The sequence below is a fragment of the Solanum dulcamara genome, chromosome 11 (genome assembly GCF_947179165.1).
Source record: "Solanum dulcamara chromosome 11, daSolDulc1.2, whole genome shotgun sequence".
Lineage (NCBI taxonomy): Eukaryota > Viridiplantae > Streptophyta > Magnoliopsida > Solanales > Solanaceae > Solanum > Solanum dulcamara.
Genome location: NC_077247.1, coordinates 47986235 through 48008852, shown reverse-complemented (window position 1 = coordinate 48008852; position 22618 = coordinate 47986235). Strand labels below are relative to the sequence as shown.

At 34.4% G+C, this 22618-nt stretch overlaps 5 protein-coding genes across 5 annotated transcripts; 2 read left to right on the top strand and 3 right to left on the bottom strand.

Moving 5' to 3' along the window:
* Positions 1-605: 605 nt before the first annotated feature.
* On the top strand, positions 606-2407 carry LOC129874954 (stem-specific protein TSJT1). Its single transcript, XM_055950352.1, has 4 exons — positions 606-917; positions 1207-1447; positions 1847-1967; positions 2051-2407. The coding sequence occupies exons 1-4, from the start codon at positions 712-714 to the stop codon at positions 2242-2244; spliced, it is 762 nt and encodes a 253-aa protein (XP_055806327.1). The 5' UTR covers positions 606-711; the 3' UTR covers positions 2245-2407.
* Positions 2408-3074: 667 nt separating this feature from the next.
* On the bottom strand, positions 3075-3950 carry LOC129872668 (anther-specific protein TA-29-like). The gene has a single exon (XM_055947598.1). It carries the CDS (start codon positions 3948-3950, stop codon positions 3075-3077), a length of 876 nt encoding a protein of 291 aa, XP_055803573.1.
* Positions 3951-7895: 3945 nt separating this feature from the next.
* Positions 7896-13401, top strand: LOC129873248 (monothiol glutaredoxin-S17). The gene is made up of 3 exons (XM_055948301.1): positions 7896-8157; positions 10125-10199; positions 11819-13401. The coding sequence occupies exons 1-3, from the start codon at positions 7981-7983 to the stop codon at positions 13040-13042; spliced, it is 1476 nt and encodes a 491-aa protein (XP_055804276.1). The 5' UTR covers positions 7896-7980; the 3' UTR covers positions 13043-13401.
* Positions 13402-15127: 1726 nt separating this feature from the next.
* Positions 15128-18573, bottom strand: LOC129875132 (pentatricopeptide repeat-containing protein At4g21705, mitochondrial). The gene is made up of 2 exons (XM_055950564.1): positions 18160-18573; positions 15128-17607 (listed from the first exon to the last, which is right to left on the bottom strand). Exons 1-2 carry the CDS (start codon positions 18397-18399, stop codon positions 16372-16374), a joined length of 1476 nt encoding a protein of 491 aa, XP_055806539.1. The 5' UTR covers positions 18400-18573; the 3' UTR covers positions 15128-16371.
* Positions 18574-20296: 1723 nt separating this feature from the next.
* Positions 20297-22558, bottom strand: LOC129874557 (heat stress transcription factor B-2a-like). The gene is made up of 2 exons (XM_055949854.1): positions 22180-22558; positions 20297-20794 (listed from the first exon to the last, which is right to left on the bottom strand). The coding sequence occupies exons 1-2, from the start codon at positions 22465-22467 to the stop codon at positions 20459-20461; spliced, it is 624 nt and encodes a 207-aa protein (XP_055805829.1). The 5' UTR covers positions 22468-22558; the 3' UTR covers positions 20297-20458.
* Between the last annotated feature and the right edge of the window lie 60 nt (positions 22559-22618).

The window sequence follows — 22618 nt, the reverse complement described above, 5'->3', positions numbered from 1 at the left end:
AAGACTTGCTCATTTGCCTACAAATCATATTGGGTTTAATTGGATGAGTTATCCAGAAGAGTCCAATTTTGCCTGCTTCTCGAAGTGCGTAAAGTCATAGTATTATACACTACTTGTTTCAGCCTTCTGTAGTTGGACAAAAACTTTCGGCTTTTTTCTTCTCTCCAATATATTCCTCATTTGAAACTAGTATGTCATTTTTGGAGTTTCAAAACCATGTTCCAATAAATCTATGCCATCAATAATCAATAAAAAGAAAGAGATATTTGTTTAAACAAAATTTCCCATAAAATAAAATACTAATTAGAGTACTAATAAGTGCCAATTGAACAATGGAGAGATGTGACAGATGTACTATTGTCATTATTGATGCCACGTCAGTACTTTGTTTTCGGTTACAACAGTCATTTGGATAAGCATGTCAGCTGCAAGTCTCGTGCGGCCCGCTGTATCAAAGCTTTTGCTATGTGAAGAATTTGAAAAAGAGTCTGATCACAAGTCTTTACCTATTGATAATTTATAAATATTTATTTGACTATAAATTATTTTTATTGAGGATGATATTAAATATAGAAATACAGACTAGAAAGAAAAATAAGCAAGTATATAATAAGAGACAGGAGTATTATATTATATAAGTAGCCATAATATTGTTCTTGCTGCTGGGGTATTTATGATTCTTGCAAAGTTTTTAGTTTTACTTGAATAAACATGTTGGCTGTGTTTGAGCAATCCATTGGGAAGCCACCTCCAGAGCTGAGCCTTCCTCAGACAGGTAGACAGAAAAAGGAGGCTAAAACAAAGGAAGAGATTGTAGAAAGTTTCAAATCATGGAAGCCAGACTCAACTTTTTACCACCTTTTCAATGGGAATTTCATGGCTTTTTCCCATGGAAATGAAATCCCTTCACATCCAAGGTATTAAAGTCTAGTAGTGAAACTAATTTATTTCTTTTTTTTATAATGATAAATGTCTGGATCAGTTTGTTTGTATCTCTAACTATTCCAATATGAGTACCTAGCTGACTAACTCTATCTACCAAAACTTAGGCCAATAGGAAGAGATCACAACAGCTTTTCTTGTTTGTGCTTGGATTTTTGTTTTTCGTGTACATTGATAAGTATTCTTAAAGGGGGAGCTTTTGTTATATTTCAAGATTAGATCAACAAACAAGTTGACTAAAGGAGCTTGTTTTGTTTAACATAGGTCTATTGTGGTGATGGATGATATATTCTGCATCTTTTCTGGTGGTTTAGACAACACCTTTGATTTGAGGAAACATTATGGTCTTTCAAGACAAGCTACAGAAGCTATGATAATGGTTGAGGCTTACAAAGTTTTAAGGGATCGGGCGCCATACCCTCCTGATCAAGTCATCAAAGAACTTGAAGGCAAATTTGCTTTCATTCTGTTTGACACTAAAGCTTCCACTCTTTTTCTTGCTAGGGTGAGTACAGTATTCTTTGTCACAAGTTTATCCCTTTCTTAGCTTATTGGGCATTCGTATTAACCATTTCTCATATTTTAAGCAAATTAGAGACCATGATCAACATAGTATTTTCAGAAGAGTTTAAGTTATAAGTTATATGCATTGACGATATAAAGTTACTTATAAGATAATTATAGGAGAACCTCTATGATACTAACATACTATCACACGTTAAAACTATATTGATAATAGAAAATAATCCTTATGTTATCAGTATATATAGCATAAATCTCATTGATACTAACATACTATCACACGTTAAACTATGTTGATAGCGAAAAAGAATCTTTATGCTGTCAATATATATAACATAAATCCTTTATCAGAATAAACTTGATGTTTCTCTAAACAATCTAGGATCGCGATGGAAGTGTGCCATTACACTGGGGAACTGCTACAGATGGGTCATTTGTATGTTCTGATGATTCGGAGTTCATTCAAGCTTCTTGTGGGAAATTGTATACCCCATTTCCTCCAGGTTTCTTAATCAAATCTTCTTAAGTTTAATTCAGTGTTTTTGGATATCCAGCAGAATTTAATGTGTTAAAACTGATTGCACAGGGTGTATCTTCATAAGTGACACCGGGCTGATAAGCTTTGATCATCCAATGCACAAAGTAAAAGCAATTGCACGCGAAGATGATGAAGGAAATGTCAATGCTGTGATTTTCCAGGTAGACTTGTATACCAAACTCCACAGCATTCCACGCCGGGGAAGTGCTGCGAATTGGGCTGGTGCCACTATGGTTGAATGAAACTGAAGGCTTGAAACGTTGACAATCTTCCCAAGTTGAGTCATGAATGTAATAATGTAAAATCACAAATGGTATGCTACTTTATGGCCGTCTTGTGAAATAATCTGAAATCATATGTTGCTGCAATAATTTGTCCATCATCAATCTACTGTTTCTCACTAAACTTGTGTACACTTACCTAATAATCTTAGGGCTCCATTCATGATTTTCGAGTCAAACAGGGTGCTTCTTAAGCTTCTACTTCTGTTATGGATGATAGGCCCAGTGAAGTAAAACATGATGAGAATCACATAATATTACAGAGGATCATAGGTCTAGTGAGTGGATTGCGACATGAAGTCTATGTGGAGAAGAAAATAACAAAATATTGTCTTACATTTGTTTTGGTTTTTGGAAGTTGCATTAAGAAACTATGCCAAGGGTGTTCTCTTTTTTCAGTACAAATCCCACCATGGCTAATATTAGCCTATCTCACCTCAGGCTTGGTAACTGAAAGCCCGAGCTTGATGAACAGAAGCCATTTTTAGATCTTTTTCGCACCACAATAGGATGATTTAGTGGATCCCCTTGGATACAGGCAAATTATTTTGCGTGCTTATTCATTTTTCAATTGACATATACATATCCCCATGAACTTTTCTTTTAGTGTAATCAAATCAATTCAACTAAAACAAGTTTTATTAAGTTCCTTGTAAATAGGTAACTTCTTAGACAGTGTATACTGTTTTTTGGCTGAAGCTACATAACATGATTACATATAAAGTTTCTTTTTCTTGGATTCAGGATTGGGGTGGGGGTGGGTAGGGGATATTGTTCGTGATTTCTTCCTCTTACTGCTCTGACTGATGACCATGTTGGTTCTCATGTTTGTTATGCATTGGAGAAACAAAGTGTAGAAGAAATTCACCACAATCTTCAGTGTCACACATATCTTGGCGACATCTGTAAGGTCCATTGAAATGTGATAATCCTGAGATATGGAATTCAGTGATTCCTCCACTAGGACTGTTGCCTGGACATACATAACCACACCCATCGAAAATGCTACCAGGGTCCTCGGTATCATACTGATCAGAGGTATCAGAACTACCACTACCGCGACCAAATCCTAAACGTCTACTTCCCCCTACAAGGTGACCTGCATCTCCACCGTGTCCTCCATAGTGTAGACGTTGTTGTTTGTTCTCATGTTTGTCCTGCATTGTAGAAACAAAGTGTAGAAGAAGTTCTTGGTTATAATCTTTGTCTCCACGCATGTTTGGTCCTGGCCTGCATCGGTATGGTCTGGTTAAGTGTGGTAATCCTGAGATTTTGAATTCAGTGATTTCTCCACTAGGATTATTAGCAGGACACACATAACCACAAGCAGGGGAATAGATTGGGAAATCAAAGCCAGGTATATAGATAGGGGAACCATAGCCAGGGTCATTGTAGGCAGGGACAACTCCACCAATGTCAATGCCAAATCTACCATCACCACCAATGCCAATGCCAAATCCACCTCCACCAACAATGCCAAATCCGCCGCCACCACCACGTCCTCCTCCAAAGCGTTGGACGTCGATATTACTCAAAAGTGTGAGTTTGTGGTGGTGATGATCAGCTTCCTTGGACTTAATTGTGTGAACATCAATAGTCTGGGAAGAGCATATTGCTAAGCTTAGCAAAACCATAAAAGAAATGAAAAACCATGTTGGAGCTGCCATTTTAGCTAAGTTTATTTAAGAAAAGACTTCGATTTGATTAATGGTGATGCTACGCTATTACAACACAAGGGTATATATAGGCCACAAGTTCCTAACACAATTTGAGCATTTCCAGATAAAAAAACAAATCTGAGGCAACATTTAAGGTTTCAAGTATTAATTTGTTGGAAACATGAACTTTGTGTGAGGTAAACAAAAAACAAATTTTTGTCTCACCTCGATTTCAGTTATGGAAATTACATTTTTGTTAAACGTTTCAGAGTATGCATACTAAAAAAAGAAAAGAAAAAAGAATGGAGTTTATTAGAATGAAGAGATCAAGAAATGGAAAGGGAAAAGTAAAAATAAAAAATTAAACCTACACATTGTACGAGAGACTCACCAATAAAAGATTTTAAGTCTCGTGTGTAATGTCACATATCACTAGGTCTATTCGGCGTGAATTCTAATTAGTCGAGCTTACACTGATTTGTTAAACTAACAAAACCATTGTTTGTAATACATATTCTGATTGAAGTTCACTGCATCTCAAGTAGGCCATGTGGTTACCATGATGTGATACATAAAAATATCTCATGAGCGGAGATATTTCATAGGATCAACTTATTTCACCTTCTATAAGGGATAGCTAATCCCACCATGCTTAACCTAAATACAATAAGAAAAATATAATGGTTTTATAAAATCTAATAATTAAAAAGAAATGAAGCAACAAACATCAATATATATGATTTAACATGAAGTTCATATATATTTGACAATAACAACAACAACCCAGTGAAATCCCACACGTGGGGTCTGGGGAAGGTAAAGTGTACGCAGACCTGACTCCTACCAAGGTAGGACGACTGTTTTCGAAAGATCCTCGGCTCAGTAAAATCATAAAAGAAGTCAGATAAGGATACAAAGTTCAAAGCTAAGCAAATAACGAAAGCAACCCAGATACAATAGAGCATTCATCATACAAAAAGTAATAGATTGTAACAGATTGTAATAGAAAACAGACCGCAAAGAATTATAATGCGCTAATACGCCTACTAACAAGGAAGAACAACAAGACTATGAACTAGCCTTCTACCCTAATGTGGGTCCTCCACACTCTCCTATCTAAGGTCATGTTCTCGGTAAGTTATAACTGCGTCATGTCCTCGGTAAGTTATAACTGCGTCATGTCCTGTCTAATCACCTCTCCTCAATACTTTTTCGGCCTACCCCTACTTCTTCTGAAACCATACATGGCCAACCTCTCACACCTCCGCACTGGGGCATCTGTGTCTCTCCTCTTCACGTGCCCAAACCATCTCAGTCGCATTTCCCGCATATTGTCTTCCACCGAGGTCACTCCTACCTTGTTCCGAATAACCTCATTTCTTATCTTGTCACTCCTGGTATAACCACACATCCGTCTCAACATTCTCATTTCAGCAACTTTCATCTTTTGAACGTGAGATACCTTAACTGGCCAACACTCCGCCCCATATAACATAGCCGGTCTAACCACCACTTTATAGAACTTGCCTTTAAGTTGTGGTGGCACCTGCTTGTCACATAGCACACTGGAAGCGAGCCTCCATTTCATCCACCCTACCCTAATACGATGTGTGACATCATCGTCAATCTCTCTGGTGCCTTGCATAATAGACCCAAGATAATTGAAACTACTTTTCTTTAGGATAGCCTGGTCACCAAGCCTAACTTCAGCGCCAACCTCCTGAGGTGTCTCACTGAACTTGTACTCTAAGTACTCTGTCTTGATCCTATTCAGCTTAAACCCTTTAGACTCCAAGGTCTGTCTCCAATCCTCCAACTTAGCTTTGACTCCGCTACGAGTCTCATTGATCAAGACTATATCGTCCGCGAAAAGCATACACCATGGCACCTCACCTTGAATTTGCCGCGTCAATCCATCCATCACCAAGGCAAATAAAAATGGACTAAGAGCTGATCTTTGATGCAACCCCATCGCAACTGGAAAGTGCTCTGAGTCGCCTCCGACTGTCCTTACCCTGGTTTTGGCACCCTCATACATGTCCTTAATCACCCTAATGTATGACACAAGTACACCTTTAGCCTCCAAACATCTCCATAGTATCTCTCGTGACACTTTATCATACGTCTTTACTAGGTCGATGAATACCATATGCAAGTCCCTTTTCCTCTCCCTGTACTGCTCCACCAGTCTCCTCATAAGATGGATGGCTTCTGTAGTTGAGTGTCCCGGCAACTAATAAATATCTCTTTTTCCATTCTAGAGCCTTAATGCAAAAATATCGAGTATGTCATATTTTTAGCATTAAAATTGTAACTGTGTTCAGTCAATTGGATATTTAGAACTTTTTATAGGTTCTGTTATTGTGTATCTTAGAAAATTAATTCGAGAATCAACAAAATTATTTCACCAAGTAACACTATTAATCACATTAATTGATTTTTTAGTTTTCGATGACAAAAACACTTTTTCATTATTTAGTAAGCTACTCAAATAAGAAGTTCATCTTTCATTTAACTTGAAACCTACAATTCTCTTTTAAGGGTTGGTTTGGATATGATTTTAAATTATGATATGAAATTAGTGATTTGAAATCATGGTATAAAATCAATAAATTTATGGTTGAAATTTTGTTTAGACATATAATTTTAATTTTTTAAATTGGATTTCTTTCCTCATAAACATAAAATCCCCTATAATCTGTGAAATTATCATAACTTTCCTAACTCTTATGCAATTTTATCCAAATGAACAAAATCATAATTCATAACAAGGTATTAGTATATCCTTAAGGTGTCACACTAAAAAATCAAATATCTCCAAAAAAAAATTAAAGTAAGTATTTTCAATTGCATGTTACTATTAAATTTTAAATATACATATACTTTTACAAAGATGAACTAGTCAACAATTATAATAATAATTAATTATTCTTTAATATAATCTTTTATATGGTTCGAATAAACTCTTCACGTTGAGCATGAATATATATAGGGACAATTTTAAATATATACAATAAAATAATTAGTACAACAAATATAGCCATATTTTATTTATATTAAAAATAGTCAAAATCATAGAAAATATACAGTGACTATACAATATAGCTTGTCAAAAGTCATAGAAAGTATATATTGATTATACAATATACATTACTTATACATGAGCTATATATATATATACACTCAAAACTGAATATAACTTGACTATACATGAAATATACACTGACTGTACGTGTATATACATCGAATGACCATTTTTTTGATAATTACTTTTGTCGAATGGTCATATGGCATAGTTATTCCATATATGATATACATATTATATTATATTATTTTTTTTGAAAAATCCTACTTTTTAAAGAATTTAAAAGTTATAATTTAATACAGATAAATCTAAACTTGAAATTGTGATCCCAAATCCTATGATGAAATGCCTAATCTCTAGAAAATTCAAAATTAGGTTATATTATTTATTTTTATTTTTATTAAAAAGGAGTATTTATATCGAAAAAAGGCTAAAAATACTCTTGAACTATAGGAAAATATTTTAAAATACCCTTCATTCACCTTTTAGTTTAAAAATACCCTTCTATTTATTTTTTTGATTTAAAAATACCCTTCCATCCACGCTAACTATAACCCATCAAACTGACAACCCTCTTTTTATTTTTTATTTTTTAAAATTATTTATCATGTGTCATTTTTTTATTGGATGAAATAAAAATCCAATAAGAAAATGACACATGATAAATACTTTTAAAAATAAAAAATAAAAAGAGGGTTATTAGTTTGAAGGGTTATAATTAGGTAAAAAAGTGGATGAAAAGATATTTTTAAATTAAAAAAAATGAGTATAAAGATATTTTTAGACCAAAAAATAAATAAGAAATATCTTTAAACTTTTTCCTATAATTGAGATATTTTTAACTATATTTTAAAAAAAAAAGGTAAAAAGAACTAGGCTTACGTAAAAAGCCAGAAAAGAGGAGAAATTTCACTTCACTTCTCATAGGGAATAGAGAATCTGAAAGAATCGAGAATGACCGGAGGAGGATCAGTGAAGGAAGTTCAATCAAAGGAAGAGCTTGACAAGATTGTCGCCGATGGATCACCGGCGATTTTGCACTTCTGGGCATCATGGTGTGAAGCTTCTAAACACATGGACCAAGTCTTTTCTCACCTTTCGACTGATTTCCCACATGCCCATTTTCTCAGAGTAAGCAAATCTTCACATACATGTGCATATATGAAAGAGAAACCCAAAAAGTTTATATCTTTTTTAATTTATTGGTCTATTTCGCCGATGTTTTCTTTTTTACTGAAAAAAGCAAAATCAAGATAGCTCCACGGAAATATATTGATGGGTTATTGATAGATTTTCTGTTTGATATGTTCTATTGGGGGTTGTTTAGATTATTTTTTATTTGACTGGGGTGTGAAGGGTTTAGGGTTTTGTACACGTTTAGCCTCATGATGTGAAACTTTTAAGGAGATGGACCAAGTTTATATCTTTTTTATTTATTGGTTGCGTTCTGGTATTTTTATTGAATGGATTTTGATGTGTCTTATGGAATTTTGAATGAACTGTTGGATTGTTATTTTCTGTTTGATATGTTCTTTTTTGTTTGGAGGGGGTTCTCTTGGTTTGTTTTGGATTGCTGTTCTTTGAGGGTTTAGGGTTTTGTAGCTTATTCATCAGTAGACTGAAAATTCTACATTTTGGGGCCTCATAATGTGAAACTTCCAAGTACATACAGTGTAAACCCCTGCAGTTATCATATATAAGAAAACTCAGTTTTTTGGATGAACTACAAAACTTTGTGATGTGCTATTGAAAGATGTTTAGATTGACATATTGTTTCTGTTTGGAGTGTTTTTTTAAAGGTTTGTTTTGGGAAGATATACGTTGAAGGGTTTACGGGTTTTTTAGTAAATGTAGCTCATTCTTGTAGTGACAATGAGATTTGTCGTTTTGGGCAGTAAGTCTTGGTTGTTAGTAAACAATTGTTTTGATAAGATAAATAATTTTATTAATTTGGGTAAGCTCTCGTGTACAAGCAGTATACCCAGATGTAGAAAATCTATACCAAAATATGATTCTCTACTAATGATTCCCAATCTTCTATACAATAGGCTAACTCTGGTGAATTTTTAGGGTGCTACTGTTAAAAGTTTTTGGGTCAAACTTGGGACTAATGGAGATAAGCTTTGCTCTATTAGGCAGCTATTATTACCTCTTAAAAGCTGCTTGTCACATTCTCCGGAAGATGTTGAAGAAATAAAAGCAGTTTGAGGAAATGAACATGCATTATTTACTCAAATAAACGCACAAAGGTAAGGAAAAACAAGTACTTCCTCTGCTCCAATTTATGTGGCACCATTTGATTTGCACAAAGTTTAAAGAATGAAAGGAAGACACTTAAAATTTGTGGTTTAAAACAAACCTTAGTCTTTTGTGTGGTGATAAATCATTTCATTAAGGGTAAAAAGGGAATTTTAAAGTTAATTGCTCCCGATTATAGAAAATGTGACATTCTTTTTGGGACATACCGAAAAGGAAAGTGTGTCACATAAGTTGGGACAGAGGGAATAACTATGAATTTGTCTCCCTGAATGGATGCACACAAAAAGATGAGTTCTTGTGTTTTTTTTTTTTTGGTTGTTGTTGGAGGGGGAAGGAGGAGGAAGTTATTGCTCTGTTGATTTGCTTCAGTCCTACCTCAATTTGGTACTTCAAATTTTAAGCAACTTGAGAAAATGAGCAGCTGTGATAACTCAAAATAAACACAGAAATGCAAGGAAAAAGCTATTAACTAAGAACTTGTCCCCCTGAATGGGCTTACACAGATAGATGTGTTCTTGTGGTTGCTTAGCTATATTATTTCTCTCTTGATTTTCTGCAGTCTTACATTGATTTGATTCTTCAAATTTTACTGATTGAATAGAATCTTCAAACTTGACTTCCTGCAAGCAGAAAAGTGGAGAATATAGGACACTCGAATAGTTGTTTGTTCTAGCATAGTGAATTGGGGCTGAACTTTTCTTCTGTAGTAGTTGATGCCATTGTAAACTGAATTCCTTAATGAATTATGTCCCTGTGCTACTGGAATTTGCTCATTACTCATTCTGAAGTATCAGCTCATCTCTGACTGTGATTCTTTTTCTTCTGTCTTTGTATTTCAGGTTGAAGCTGAAGAACAGCCTGAGATATCTGAGTTTCACTCTGTTTCTGCTGTTCCTTACTTTGTCTTCTTCAAGGTAACTCACATGGGAATTTGCTTTCCTTGTCCACGTACTGTTTCTGTTAGTAAACCTTTCTCTCCTGCTGAATAGATGAGGGAATGAATGTCTCACCCTCTTCTTGTGCGACTTCTACCTGCATTTTTCTCAGCTTGCTTCTGACTCCCTAAAAGCCATTCGATGACCTTACTTTTTTGGAGGGTCAGCAGCAGAAGTGATCCCCAGCTCATACACCAGTTATCCTAAAGAACTTCTGCTCTCCCCTGTCTTAGTTCAGGACCCACCACTAAAGATGTTTGGTTTTGTATAGCTACTGGAGACATGGCTTTGAGAATCATGATGATGATATTACTGCTAGTTGTCTGCTCACTTTCCATATTTCCATAAGCTCAGTGAATTTATTTGTGTTTTGCCAACAAATAAAGTATTCAAATGAGGATTCTGTTTCAACCTTTTCCATAATATAGTATTTAATAACAGTGTACCTACTTAAAGGAGACTTTTACATAGAAAATGTATGTCTTCAAAATAACAAATATATTCAGAAGATCCTCAACAATCTTACCACTTAAAAATATAAAATTCTAACAAATTTTCAGAGTTCCTTTTTGTTCTCCAGATAGTGCTTCAATATGAAATTCTGTCTCTCATTTCTTCATTTATTTCTATTAAGACAATGATTGAGTGTGCTCTGCCAAAGACATGCCGTTCTTTGTGCTTGTAATCTTTGAAAACCATATGCATCTTAAGGCGTGCATGAGCAGAGTATAAGAGCCATCTGTACCTTCATGTGGTGTCGCTACTATTTGGTGGCAATTAAGCGAAGGACAATGGGAAATATGAGACCTCTCTTACTGTATAATCTTTACAAATGGGCAACACGGGCTATCTTTCTCATTAAACTTCCATGTACTTTCTACTAAAAAGCATCCTTAAATCGGCAACTCTTCAGTGAACTCTATCAGTGCAGTCGGATATAGAAGTCCAAAAATAATCTTATTCTCACTTCTTCATTTCCGTAGTTCTATGCCAGGCCAGTGCTTGGCATTTGTAGACGTTACTGTCTTCTGTCAGCCTAATTTTCATGAACATCACATCATCATGGGGTAATTACGTTGATTGCTAGATGTTTTTTTCTCTAATCACTTGTCTTCTGGAGATTCCACTCTCTTGTCTTTTTCCCATATCTTTAGGTGGCACTGTGCAAGTCTCAAAGTAAAGCTTATGCAGTAAAGAAATCATTAATGTGGCATTTCAAATTTTGAGTCACTAACTTCTCTGAAAATGGATAGAAATATTTGTAGCTAATTATTTTGAAAAGGTGAACATCTGTTAGCAAGATCAAGAAACATTAAATTCATTTATGTTACCCTAACAAATATAATGGGTTTTCCTGAAAGAATTGCCTAAAGTTCGCCTCACACAAATCCAAGATAACATTCTTCAAAAATTAAGTGAAGGTGATCACTAATTGTGTGAATTTGACAAGAAAATTTGGTAGGTCCCATCCCATAAGTGGTATTAGTAATTACTTCCATCTGTGATTGTTTGTGACATTTGAACAATTACCTTTGATGTGAACCGACGTTTTTGCTTGTTATGTTATCTATAACGTGCTATTGCTTCGCTTATTTTAGGAAGGTAAGGCTGTTGATACATTGGAAGGGGCCGATCCTTCTAGTTTGGCTAACAAGGTTGCAAAAATTGCTGGGTCAATCACTCCTGGGGATCCTGCTGCTCCTGCTAGCCTAGGAATGGCTGCAGGTCCCTCTGTTCTTGAAGCAATTCAGGAATTGGCTAGAGAAAATGGTGCCCCTCAGGTTTCAAGTTCTGGTGTTGATGATCGGCTAACAAAGCGACTTCAGCAGCTGGTTACTTCACATCCAGTTTTGCTTTTCATGAAAGGGACCCCTGAAGAACCCGAGTGTGGTTTTAGTCAGAAAGTTGTTGACATCTTGAAGAAAGAGAAGGTCAAATTTGGAAGTTTTGATATTCTGACGGACAATGAGGTCCGTGAGGGGTTGAAGAAATTTTCAAATTGGCCAACATATCCTCAACTGTACTGCAAGGGTGAACTTCTTGGTGGTTGTGATATTGTTATAACTATGCATGAGAGTGGTGAACTTGCAGATGTTTTCAAGGATCACGGGGTTGGGATCTCTGATTCTCTTGAAACTAAACGAAATAAAACTGCGGGCGGGAGGGGTGGCATCTCTGAACAATCTGGCTTGAGTGCTGCCTTGACTACTGGTCTTGCAGGTCTGATAAACTCTAGCCCAGTTATGCTGTTTATGAAAGGAACGGTTGATGAACCTCGGTGTGGATTCAGCAGAAAGGTGGTGGATATTCTTAAACAGGAGAAAGTAGAGTTCGAGAGTTTTGACATTCTTACTGATGATGAAGTTCGTCAAGGACTGAAAGTTTACTCCAACTGGTCTAGTTATCCGCAGCTGTATTTGAAAGGTGAACTTATTGGTGGTTCAGACATTGTACTGGAGATGCAAAAGAGTGGTGAGTTTAGGAAGGTTCTAACTGAGAAGGGGATACACCAGAAAGTGAGTCTTGAAGACCGCTTAAAGAATCTACTAAATTCCTCACCTGTAATGCTCTTTATGAAGGGTACACCAGATTCTCCAAGGTGTGGTTTCAGCTCCAAGGTAGTAAATGCCTTGAGGGAGGAAGGGGTTAATTTTGGATCCTTTGACATTCTATCCGACGAAGAAGTGAGGCAGGGATTAAAGACCTTCTCCAACTGGCCAACTTATCCGCAGCTATATTACAAAGGCGAACTTGTAGGAGGATGTGATATCGTGCTGGAATTACATAGCCTTGGTGAACTGAAGTCAACATTATCTGAATAGAAGAACCCCACACAGACCAGGTTGCGCGCGTTTCAGACATAATATGTTAGCTGAAGCCTTACACTTTGTGTTGACGTGATTTGGTGGTCTTTGAACAAGAATTTCATGTTATGAGAGCAACACTATTAGAGACGGTAACTGTTGCTTTAAATTTGTGTGAATCTTGAGTTGACTTTATTCACAGTGTGTTAGCAAGGCATGGATTATGTATGCTTCTGTAGACCTTTATCTTTCTGTCTTTGGTTTCGTACTTTACTTTTCTTAGTTTTCATGTGGTCAATCTTGCTTCAATAATTTTCCTTTCGAGTTGAGCGTCTATCGGAAACAGTCAATGTATATCTTATCCTCTTCAGACTCCATTTGTGAAATTACATGGGATGCTGTTGCTGCATCTGTCACTTTAGCCAATGATTATTTTTGGTCCAAAATAATCATCTCATTCGATTCATCCATTAGACATAAATCCATTGATTATCCATTGAGTGAAGATGTCTAGGTAATTTGATCAAATTCCCTTTATGATTAATGCTACTTAAATTTTAATTAATGAGTGTCAGTCAAGATCTTAAACGACAGATAAAAAAGGATGAGAGGAGCATATTAATTTAGGAATCGATTTTGCTTTTTATATGTGAACTATATTTTTCACTTCCTCTTGTTCCCTTTTAAGTGATTTTGTAAAAGTATGGACGCTCATTGAGAAAATTTACTTAATAACATTAATTAAGTGCATTATTTTACCTAAAACAACTTTACCTCTTTTATCAATGCGTAGGAGAGGTTTTGAAGGATTTGGTGGAGATTTGTTCAATCATATATTACATATTTGGTGACTAAAGAAAATTAATACTTTCTTAATTTTTTTAAAAATTACTAGTTTTAAACCAAATTTAAAAGGCTAGAAAATCACTTAAAGGATTAACGGAGAAAATATAGTTCGACTTAAATGGATTATTTCATAATAAAATGATTCATTAATCGATATGTGGTCCCGATATATAAGTGAGCGTATTGATTAGCTTATTTTTAGTAATTTTTGACACTTAAAATATCTTTTAGTTTTGGAAGTATTTCGGTAACATAAAAAGTATTTTTTAAGCAATCTTTTAAAAGTTGAGAACCAAAACCTAATTATCATGAAATAACTATTTCATGATAAGAAAACAATAGTCTCCTTTAAAGCAGGGTAAAGCTACCGTCTTAGATATGGAACTCAACCCATTTTGCTTGAACCCTTGATTTATTGTATTTTAAACGATGTGAATGGAAAGATAATTTTTTTAAGGATTGTTGTCTTTTTAAAAAGTTGTAATTTTTTCAAAGAATTTAAATTTTTTTTGAAAGGTTATGCTTTTTTTAAAGGATTGTGATATTTTCAATATGACACAATGAGCACTTGTTCGTATTATCCTTTATTGCTTATAAATAGAAGAGTTTCGTTTCCTGCACAAATAAATTCTAGTATACTTTATTATTGTTGGATGGTTCGCTGACACCGTAGTGATTTCGATACACCGTGTACTAGAGTTCTAGTTTCTTCTTTGAGAAAAAATATTTTCTCTACTATTTTTGATTTGTTTCTGATTCTATTATCTTTACTGGTTTTAAGTTTATTGTTTTGAAAATATTTTTTAAACTTCGTTGTTTCTTACTAAGTTCTCCAAAGTTGTTGTTCTAAATATCTTAGTAATACAAATTATTAACAATATTTATATTTAAAAAATTCATTAAAGATTAACGGGCTGTTAGATTAATGATAAGCTCTATAACTTTTTGCTGAAATCATATATTTGATTGTAAACTCAAAACTAAAACGTTTCATGAATTTGATGGTAAATTTCAAAACCTTATAAAGTTTAAATCCTGACTCTGGCTCTGCTTTGATGTATGCAGTCAGATGATTCCAATTGTATTTCAAATGATATATGTGTAGTGACAACATTGTATGTGAAGCATGTACTTATTTAGTTAGTATAAAATCCAATTAATAGTGAAAAACAAGGAAGATTCATACAAGGATATTTAAGGAAGAATTGCAGGCAGTCCAATGATTGGAAAATCTGAAGATTTGGAGCTATAAATGGTGACTTCATAAAATCTTGAAATTAATTAGTTTAGTTTGGAGATATTTAAAGAAGCAAATCAGCCACAATAGTCAAATACCAAGATTAGAGGACACAATCAACATTTTAGAATCAAGTATAAAAAGTAGTCTGTTACATTGGCAAACTTTCTCATTCTTTCCAAACAACCTTTGGAACATTGGCATTTACTTTCCTGCAATTTATCTTAGTCTCTCACAAGTTTGTTTTTGCTTAGCAGAAAGTGAGAAAAGACCAATGGCCAATCATCAATTTGCAGAGGAAAAACCAGAAGATTCAAGGCCACCTTACTTTGACGGAAAAAATTATCACCATTGGAAGGCTAGAATGAGAGCGTTTGTGCTATCAGTTGACTATCAAGCATGGGAAATCATACAGGACGGACCACTACCATTCCCTGGTGATGATGAGGGAAAAGAACATGAAGATGAGGCATCTGCTACTAAATGTCATCCAAAACAATGCTAGTTCTAAACACGTACTTAATTGTGCTTTGAGCATGGAAGAGTTTGAAAACGTCTATTTTTGTAAGACTGCAAAGGAAATGTGGGACAAGTTGGAGATAATTCATGAAGGTACAAAGAAAGTAAAGCAAGACAGGATGTATCTTCTGATTCATCAGTACGAGACTTTCTTGATGAAAGAAGATGAAACCATTAAACACATATTCCAGAGAATGAATAAAATTCTTGGAGATCTCAAGGCTTTAGGAACATCCTACTCTAATGAAGAACAAGTCAGAAAAATTCAGAGGATTTTGCCTAGTGTGTGGCAACCTTTTGTTGATGCAATTGAATATGAAAGTTTGGTTCAAATGTCATATGATGAACTTCGAATCAAGCTTATCATTTACGAGAAAACTGATCTTCAAAAGCATGGACGGGAAAAGAAGAGATTAAATGTTGAATTCAAAACCTTCTTTGAGGAAATAGAAGGTGAATTAGATGATGACGAAGAAAGTCAGGAAGACCTGGCAATGATTTTCAAGGGAATGGACAACATAATGAGAAGAAGAAAACAAAGCAAGAGGTCCCAGTCTGATAAGAACTCTACAAGGAACAATGGAAGGAGGAACAACAAAGGACCAGCATAAAATGTTATGAACATGGCAAGCCTGGACACACATATGTGTTTTTCACTCACAAACACATGCCCAACACTAGACTAAACAGTTATCTAGAATTGACATTTGAGGAAATTCCTACAAAACATTCAACTGTTAGAACCTCATTGATTTATTCCAAATATCACTTTTGTTTCTTCATTTTCATCAATGTTATCATCTCTCATACTGTTTAAAAGTCTTTCAACTTCTTTACCACCTGCTATATATGATTTTAGTAAGATATGATACATCTCTCTGTTTACAGCGACAACGGGCCTCAGTGAAAGAAGGAATGATTCAGCGTCATTCACACTGCCATTCTCCCCAAACAAACTGAGTATTCTCATGATGACCTTAGGATCAGGCTTCCATCCTGTACGATCCTTCTTCAAGGAAAGAGCAACTTTCATGCATTTCACAGCCTTCTCAAACTTATCTTTATCTAGGTAGCCTGCTGCCAATCTTCCCCAAATATTTGGTGTTAGTATCTTCCCTTTTGTAGATAAATCTTCAAGCAGGGTCTCTGCCTTTTCATATAGCAATTCATCAATATACCCTATAATGACTATGTATGGAACTCTGATATCATAACAGTTATTGGATGTCTCCCACTCCTTGAGCAACTGCTCCGCTTCTTCAAACGCATCAAGTCTCACTAGAGCTTCTAACATATTTATATAATCCCGATTTATGCACCTCTTTAGAGCACTCTTCTCAAGAAACCATAATCTTATGACTTCATCTTTGTTTCCTAATTTAGAATGTACAGAGATGAGGTAATTATACCCGATCCCTTCTTTATTATCTATCTTCACCTCCGCTTTTTTGAGGAAACTGTTTGCTTTATCATTTAGGCCTGCTTTAACATATATATTTGCCACAGCAGCATAGGTGTTCCAGTCCATGACAATGTAGGATTGGTTCTCCATTTCATTTAAGAGCCTCTCCATCCCCTCAATATCTGATCTTGCTCCATACGAATTAATACAGATTCTGTAACTTAAATTGTCAGGACGAACCCCAATTTCCTTCATATGGCATAGCATTTCAGAGATCTTTTCATACTCACCAGTTTTCGTGTACAGTGACATTATATCATTGAAGGCCACAGAAGATAGAGAAACACCCTCCTCTTCCATCTTCTGCAGATGTGTCAATGCCTTTTCCATTTGGCACTGCCTAACATAACAATGTAGAAGAGCACCATATGTCTTATCATTCTTATCTTCTTTGCTCAAGTTATTGAAGTAGCTTTCTGCAGCAGGAAACCCGTGAACCTTACCAATCAGATCCAGTTGTACTGCATGCTCAGTTGATGAAAACGTGAAAATACCATAACTCTTTAACCACTCGGAAGCCTGCTCAACAATAAGAATCCAATATGTGAGGCATTCCATTCAGTCAGGACAAAGAACAAATATACATGTGGAAACAGAAGAATCTGATTAATGAGTAACATTCCCGTAAGAACGACACATCTTTGATGGGAAAAAAATCGATGGGAAAGCCCCTTAGTAATCACTTCTTTTTAAAATAATCAGAAATGTTATTATAATCCAAAGAGAACCATGAAGTCTTAGGTTCCTATATGAGTGGAGGTAGCAGGTACCATGGAATAGTCCAAGTAGGCACAAGTTGGTCCGGACAGGGCATCACCAATCATAAAACAAGCCTAAATTATTAGCATTTGAGCAGCTTCACTAACTCCACAACACCAATAACAGAAAGTAGACTACCCTTAATTTCTAATATAGCTGCAAACATTTAAACAAAATAAAAAAGAGTATAAACAAAATCAACCCAAAAGGCAATCTTTTTTACTTTCAAGAAACTACTATTGCAAGAAAATAACCCAACCTGAAATAAATTTTTCACATGCAAGAGAAGAAGTATAACTGAAAGCTATGTACCTCCAGGGCCTGACTGAAGCGTTTGCGTTTGCGAAGATCAAGAATAATGCGTTGAATCTCCGCGAATCGGAGTTTATTGCCCTTGCAAACCCATTCATCCAGCTCATTGGTTACGCTACAGCCAGGGTTTCCCAGTGGACTTATTTTAGAGTAAAGTGACACTTTCTTCGGCTTGTCGGAATGGTAAAATCGATTTGTAATTCCGGTTAGGGCTTGGAATATCCGGCGATTCACATGCATTTTTCGATGAAATTTGGGCAAAAATTCCTGCTCTGTGAAGCACTGTGTTTAGGGTTTTGAGAGGTTTTACGCGGGTTTTAGGAGTTTCAGCTGATTTGGAGAATGGCGAAAGGAAGTTCCATTAATTGCATATTCACCCTTCAATTTCTGGAAATATACAGGTTAAAGATTCTCGAATCCAACATATTGCATCTTGGGTTGATTATATACAACTTCAGTTACTTTAAAGAATTTAAATATTAAAATTGATGTGACATTTGTTGGAAAAATTAATACTCCACTTTGCTTGGTCAATAGCTTGACTAAAACACCTCAATTTTTAAAAATAAGTATTTTTAACTTCTCAAAAACTTTACGAATTGGGATGTTAATGGGGCGGGACGGGTAACGGACGGCTTTAGAGCTAGGCGGAGCGGGACTGATTGAAGTAATTATGATCAAAATTAATGCTGAACGAGGTGGGTTGTTGCAGATTTAAGGTATCAAATAGGAATTTGAAGAAAATTAAATCTTTGTAATTAATAAAAATCAAATATATAAATTTTTTATATTAAATTTTGACTTTAATTTTAATTTTTTTAAACAAAAATTTACACTAGACAAATGTTAATTAAAGTTAATTAGCGATTAACAAACAATTGTTGAAATGTTAACTAGAAACAATTAATTAGCAAAAAATGAAAAAAAATTATGAATTTTATTTTTTACATTAAACTCAATTAAAAAACCATAAAAATTTATGTGGGGCGGGTCTATATAGAGCGGGTTGAAAATCAAAAAAATTGTTATGCGGGGCGGTTTAAAAAAATTGTGGACTGAGCTCAACCCGCCCCGCCCCATTGTCATCCCTACTTACGAAACAATTGGATTGTTTATATTTAATATAGTCAACTTAATTGTTATTAACTGTTAACTAGTCATTGGAGAAACACCTATAACTTTTTCTATCTCCTCCCTCATTTTTCCTATCTAAAAAAAGTTGTACGAATTTATGGAACCTAACTTACTAGTTTGAAGTTGAAAATAGATTTCATGCAAATTACATAAAGCATTTGGCTATTTATATAACGAATAGTATGGTAGGCCACAAATTAAGAGAATTTGCACTTACATTAAATTTTAGAGGACATATAAAAAGCGATGATAGATCTCACCATTACGAAATATCCTTAAAAACAATATCCCAACACTCCTCAAACTAAGTTCTGTTTTCCATAAAGAACTCTCTAACAAAAATATTAGTACTAGTATCTTTTTAAGTTGCAAATGATATAATCATAGTACTACAATTGATTTATTTCTCACGTACATTCTTGCATTTCTTCCAATCAACTAATTAAATTTAGAGCCCATTTGAATTAGCCTATAAATTACTTATAAGGTGTTTTTACCTTTTTTGAGTGTTTGGATGCCCTACTTAAAGTCATTTTGTGCTTAAAATAAACCCCAATAAATAATTAAATTTGTTTGGATTAACTTATTTTAAGCAGCTTATAAGTTGAAAACAACTTATAAGTCAAAAAAAAATTTGGACTGCACCTACTTATTCTTTTTTAACTTATAATTTATAAATTACTTAAAATAGGTTCATCCAAACATGTGGTCAAGAAAAACAATAAACACAATTACCAAAGAAATTATGGTTGAGAGAGAGAGAGTTAATAAAAGTCAAATCTCTTAATCTGGTCAACAGGAATGCAAGAATTTCCAATGGAATAAATTGGCTTTAAATTAACACTAGATGTTAAGTTCATTTTTTTGAAATTTTTTCTAGAAATAATCAAAGTGTTGAAACGAATATAACTTCCTATACCAAGCTCCCAAAATTTTGGGCAAGACTATAAAAACTCAACTTCCAATTTTGCTATCAACAATACACTATCGGGAGATTGGGGGGTGGGAGGGGCTGGGATTAATTATTTTCTCCCTTATTCCCCATTTTGAAAAAAGAGAAAAATAGTTATGTCCTCTAAAGGTGGAGTCAATTGGAGCCAGATCGAGGTATCTAATTATTCATGTATCACTAAGAAAAGGAAAAAAATCAGCCTTCTGCGTTTGTCTAAAACAATCTTCTACTTTTATTATGTTGATTTTCCACACATTGAGAAAGGCATCGCAACAATTTCATTTCCAATGTTTTGAAATGAGCAATTTGCATTTGCAATTCCATCTTTTCCTTTTTCAAGTTTTGGTTCTCTTCCATGAGAAGTTGCCTTTTTGTATTCTCTTGATTATTTTTAGCTAATAATTTGCTCTTTTCACAAGGATTTAAGTAAGCAGGAAAGACACTTGGCTCACATTTCTTCCTTGTTATTTCTGCTAGCAAATGCCTGCACCCTTTCTGGAACTTTTCATGCTGAAATTCCCAACGTTTTGATGCTACTTTCTTGAATCCCTATATACATTTCAAAGAATTATTAACATTAATCTGATCAAATAAATAAAAGGTAGAAATATAATCCAATAAAAGCTATTTAATTCTCTATCAGGATCGTATCGTACAAGTCCTAATATCAAAATAAAATTAATCTTGAGCTAACCTAGCGAATATGAAGAAAAAAAATAGTTCAGAAGAAACATAGTCTAAACTAGGTAAGGAGTTTTGGAATCTTGTTCTGCTCTGACGTGGAATCTTGATCAATGTCAATTTCTTCAGTTGTAAATGAAACAGTGTACTCTATTTTATTGTCAATTAAGTTCGTCACGAAACCGTAACAGGACAAAATGTGATCAAAATTTGACTTTGGAGTAGGATGTTTTTGTTGATCGCTTTTGGCTTTCAACCAATTTGACTACCATTTTAGTCACTAAAGGAGATGTCACTATATACCAAAATTTTGAAAAAAAAAAATGAAATTTTCTTTTACATCTTTCTGAAATAACCCTTTGGAAATTTTATTGGACAAAGACCGCCAAAGATTTTCATTTGATTGCATTTGGCCTTTAAATGGGGTGATCTTTAACTTTTATCCTTCAATTGAATTGACTTTTAATTTTTATTTTTAGCAATTAAACTTATACCTAACAGAGTATATCTTATAAAATATTATGATGCGAAAATGTAAAGATGTTTTGAAAAAAGTGGTTTGTTTTCAAAGGTAAAAATTAAAGACCAACCCAAAATAAGGGCAAAAATGCAAATGATCCTAAGATTTTTTTATGGCCAATTCGACAGCAATTAATTATGTGATTTTTTTCAATAAATTAGTGGAAATTAAACAACCAGAGGTTAATCAAATGGACTACAATTGTTAATTAGTTAATAAATTTGATTACTTTGGGTCAATAACATAGAAAATTTTGTACCAAACCAACCAACAAATACATGACATATATATACCACAAGACAACTTGAAAATTTGAAATAACAAATCTCTGGGCCTTTGATTGTTTCAAAAGGGGAGTAATTTTAGCATTTTTACCATACGGCGGATTGGATTATCTTTCATCTAATTATCTGCCTAAAAATTATTATAATAGAAAAGTTTAAAACATTAAACATGAAAAGGCGTATAAAAGTTAAAATTAAATATCTCTAACATATTACTAGGAAGAAGGTGAGCGTTAGAGAAACTAGTAAAGTTATTGCCATAGTAAAATTATTGTCACGTAACCAGGACTGCCATTTTAACATATTACTAGGAAACAACCATGCATTTCCCTCTATATTGAACCAATTAGATACACTCTTTTTGTTCCCCTTATAAATTAAATGAAAAGTAAGACTAATAGATGGAAACAGAGGAAAAATATATAAATTAAATGAAAAGTAAGACTTACATAGGTATTAAGTTGTCGAATGAAACTAGAGAAATTGTTGTGCTTGAAGTATTTAGGTAACATAACCTCAGAAAATTCATCTGGACACCACACAACAAATCCATTTCCTTCACCATTCCATGAAACAACCTTAATATTATTATTATTCTCTTCTTCTTGCTCCTTCAAAAGATCATAAGTTTTCGATAAGAACGGCGTCGGGCACTTCGTCCTCGTCCTCGTCGACCGTGTCATTTTCCGGCTGATATTCCGATCATCTTCCGGTGCCGGAATAGTATCTGTGGCCATAGCTATATAAATAGGATTTTTGGGTTTTTGTTGAGTAACCAAAAGGGTCTAGCGCTTATTGTTCTACTTATAACAACGTGTAATTTGCTTGTTGATTTTATCTCTTTTTGTAGGCTTTCTTTGTCAAGTGCATGCAAACTTTTTTAATTCT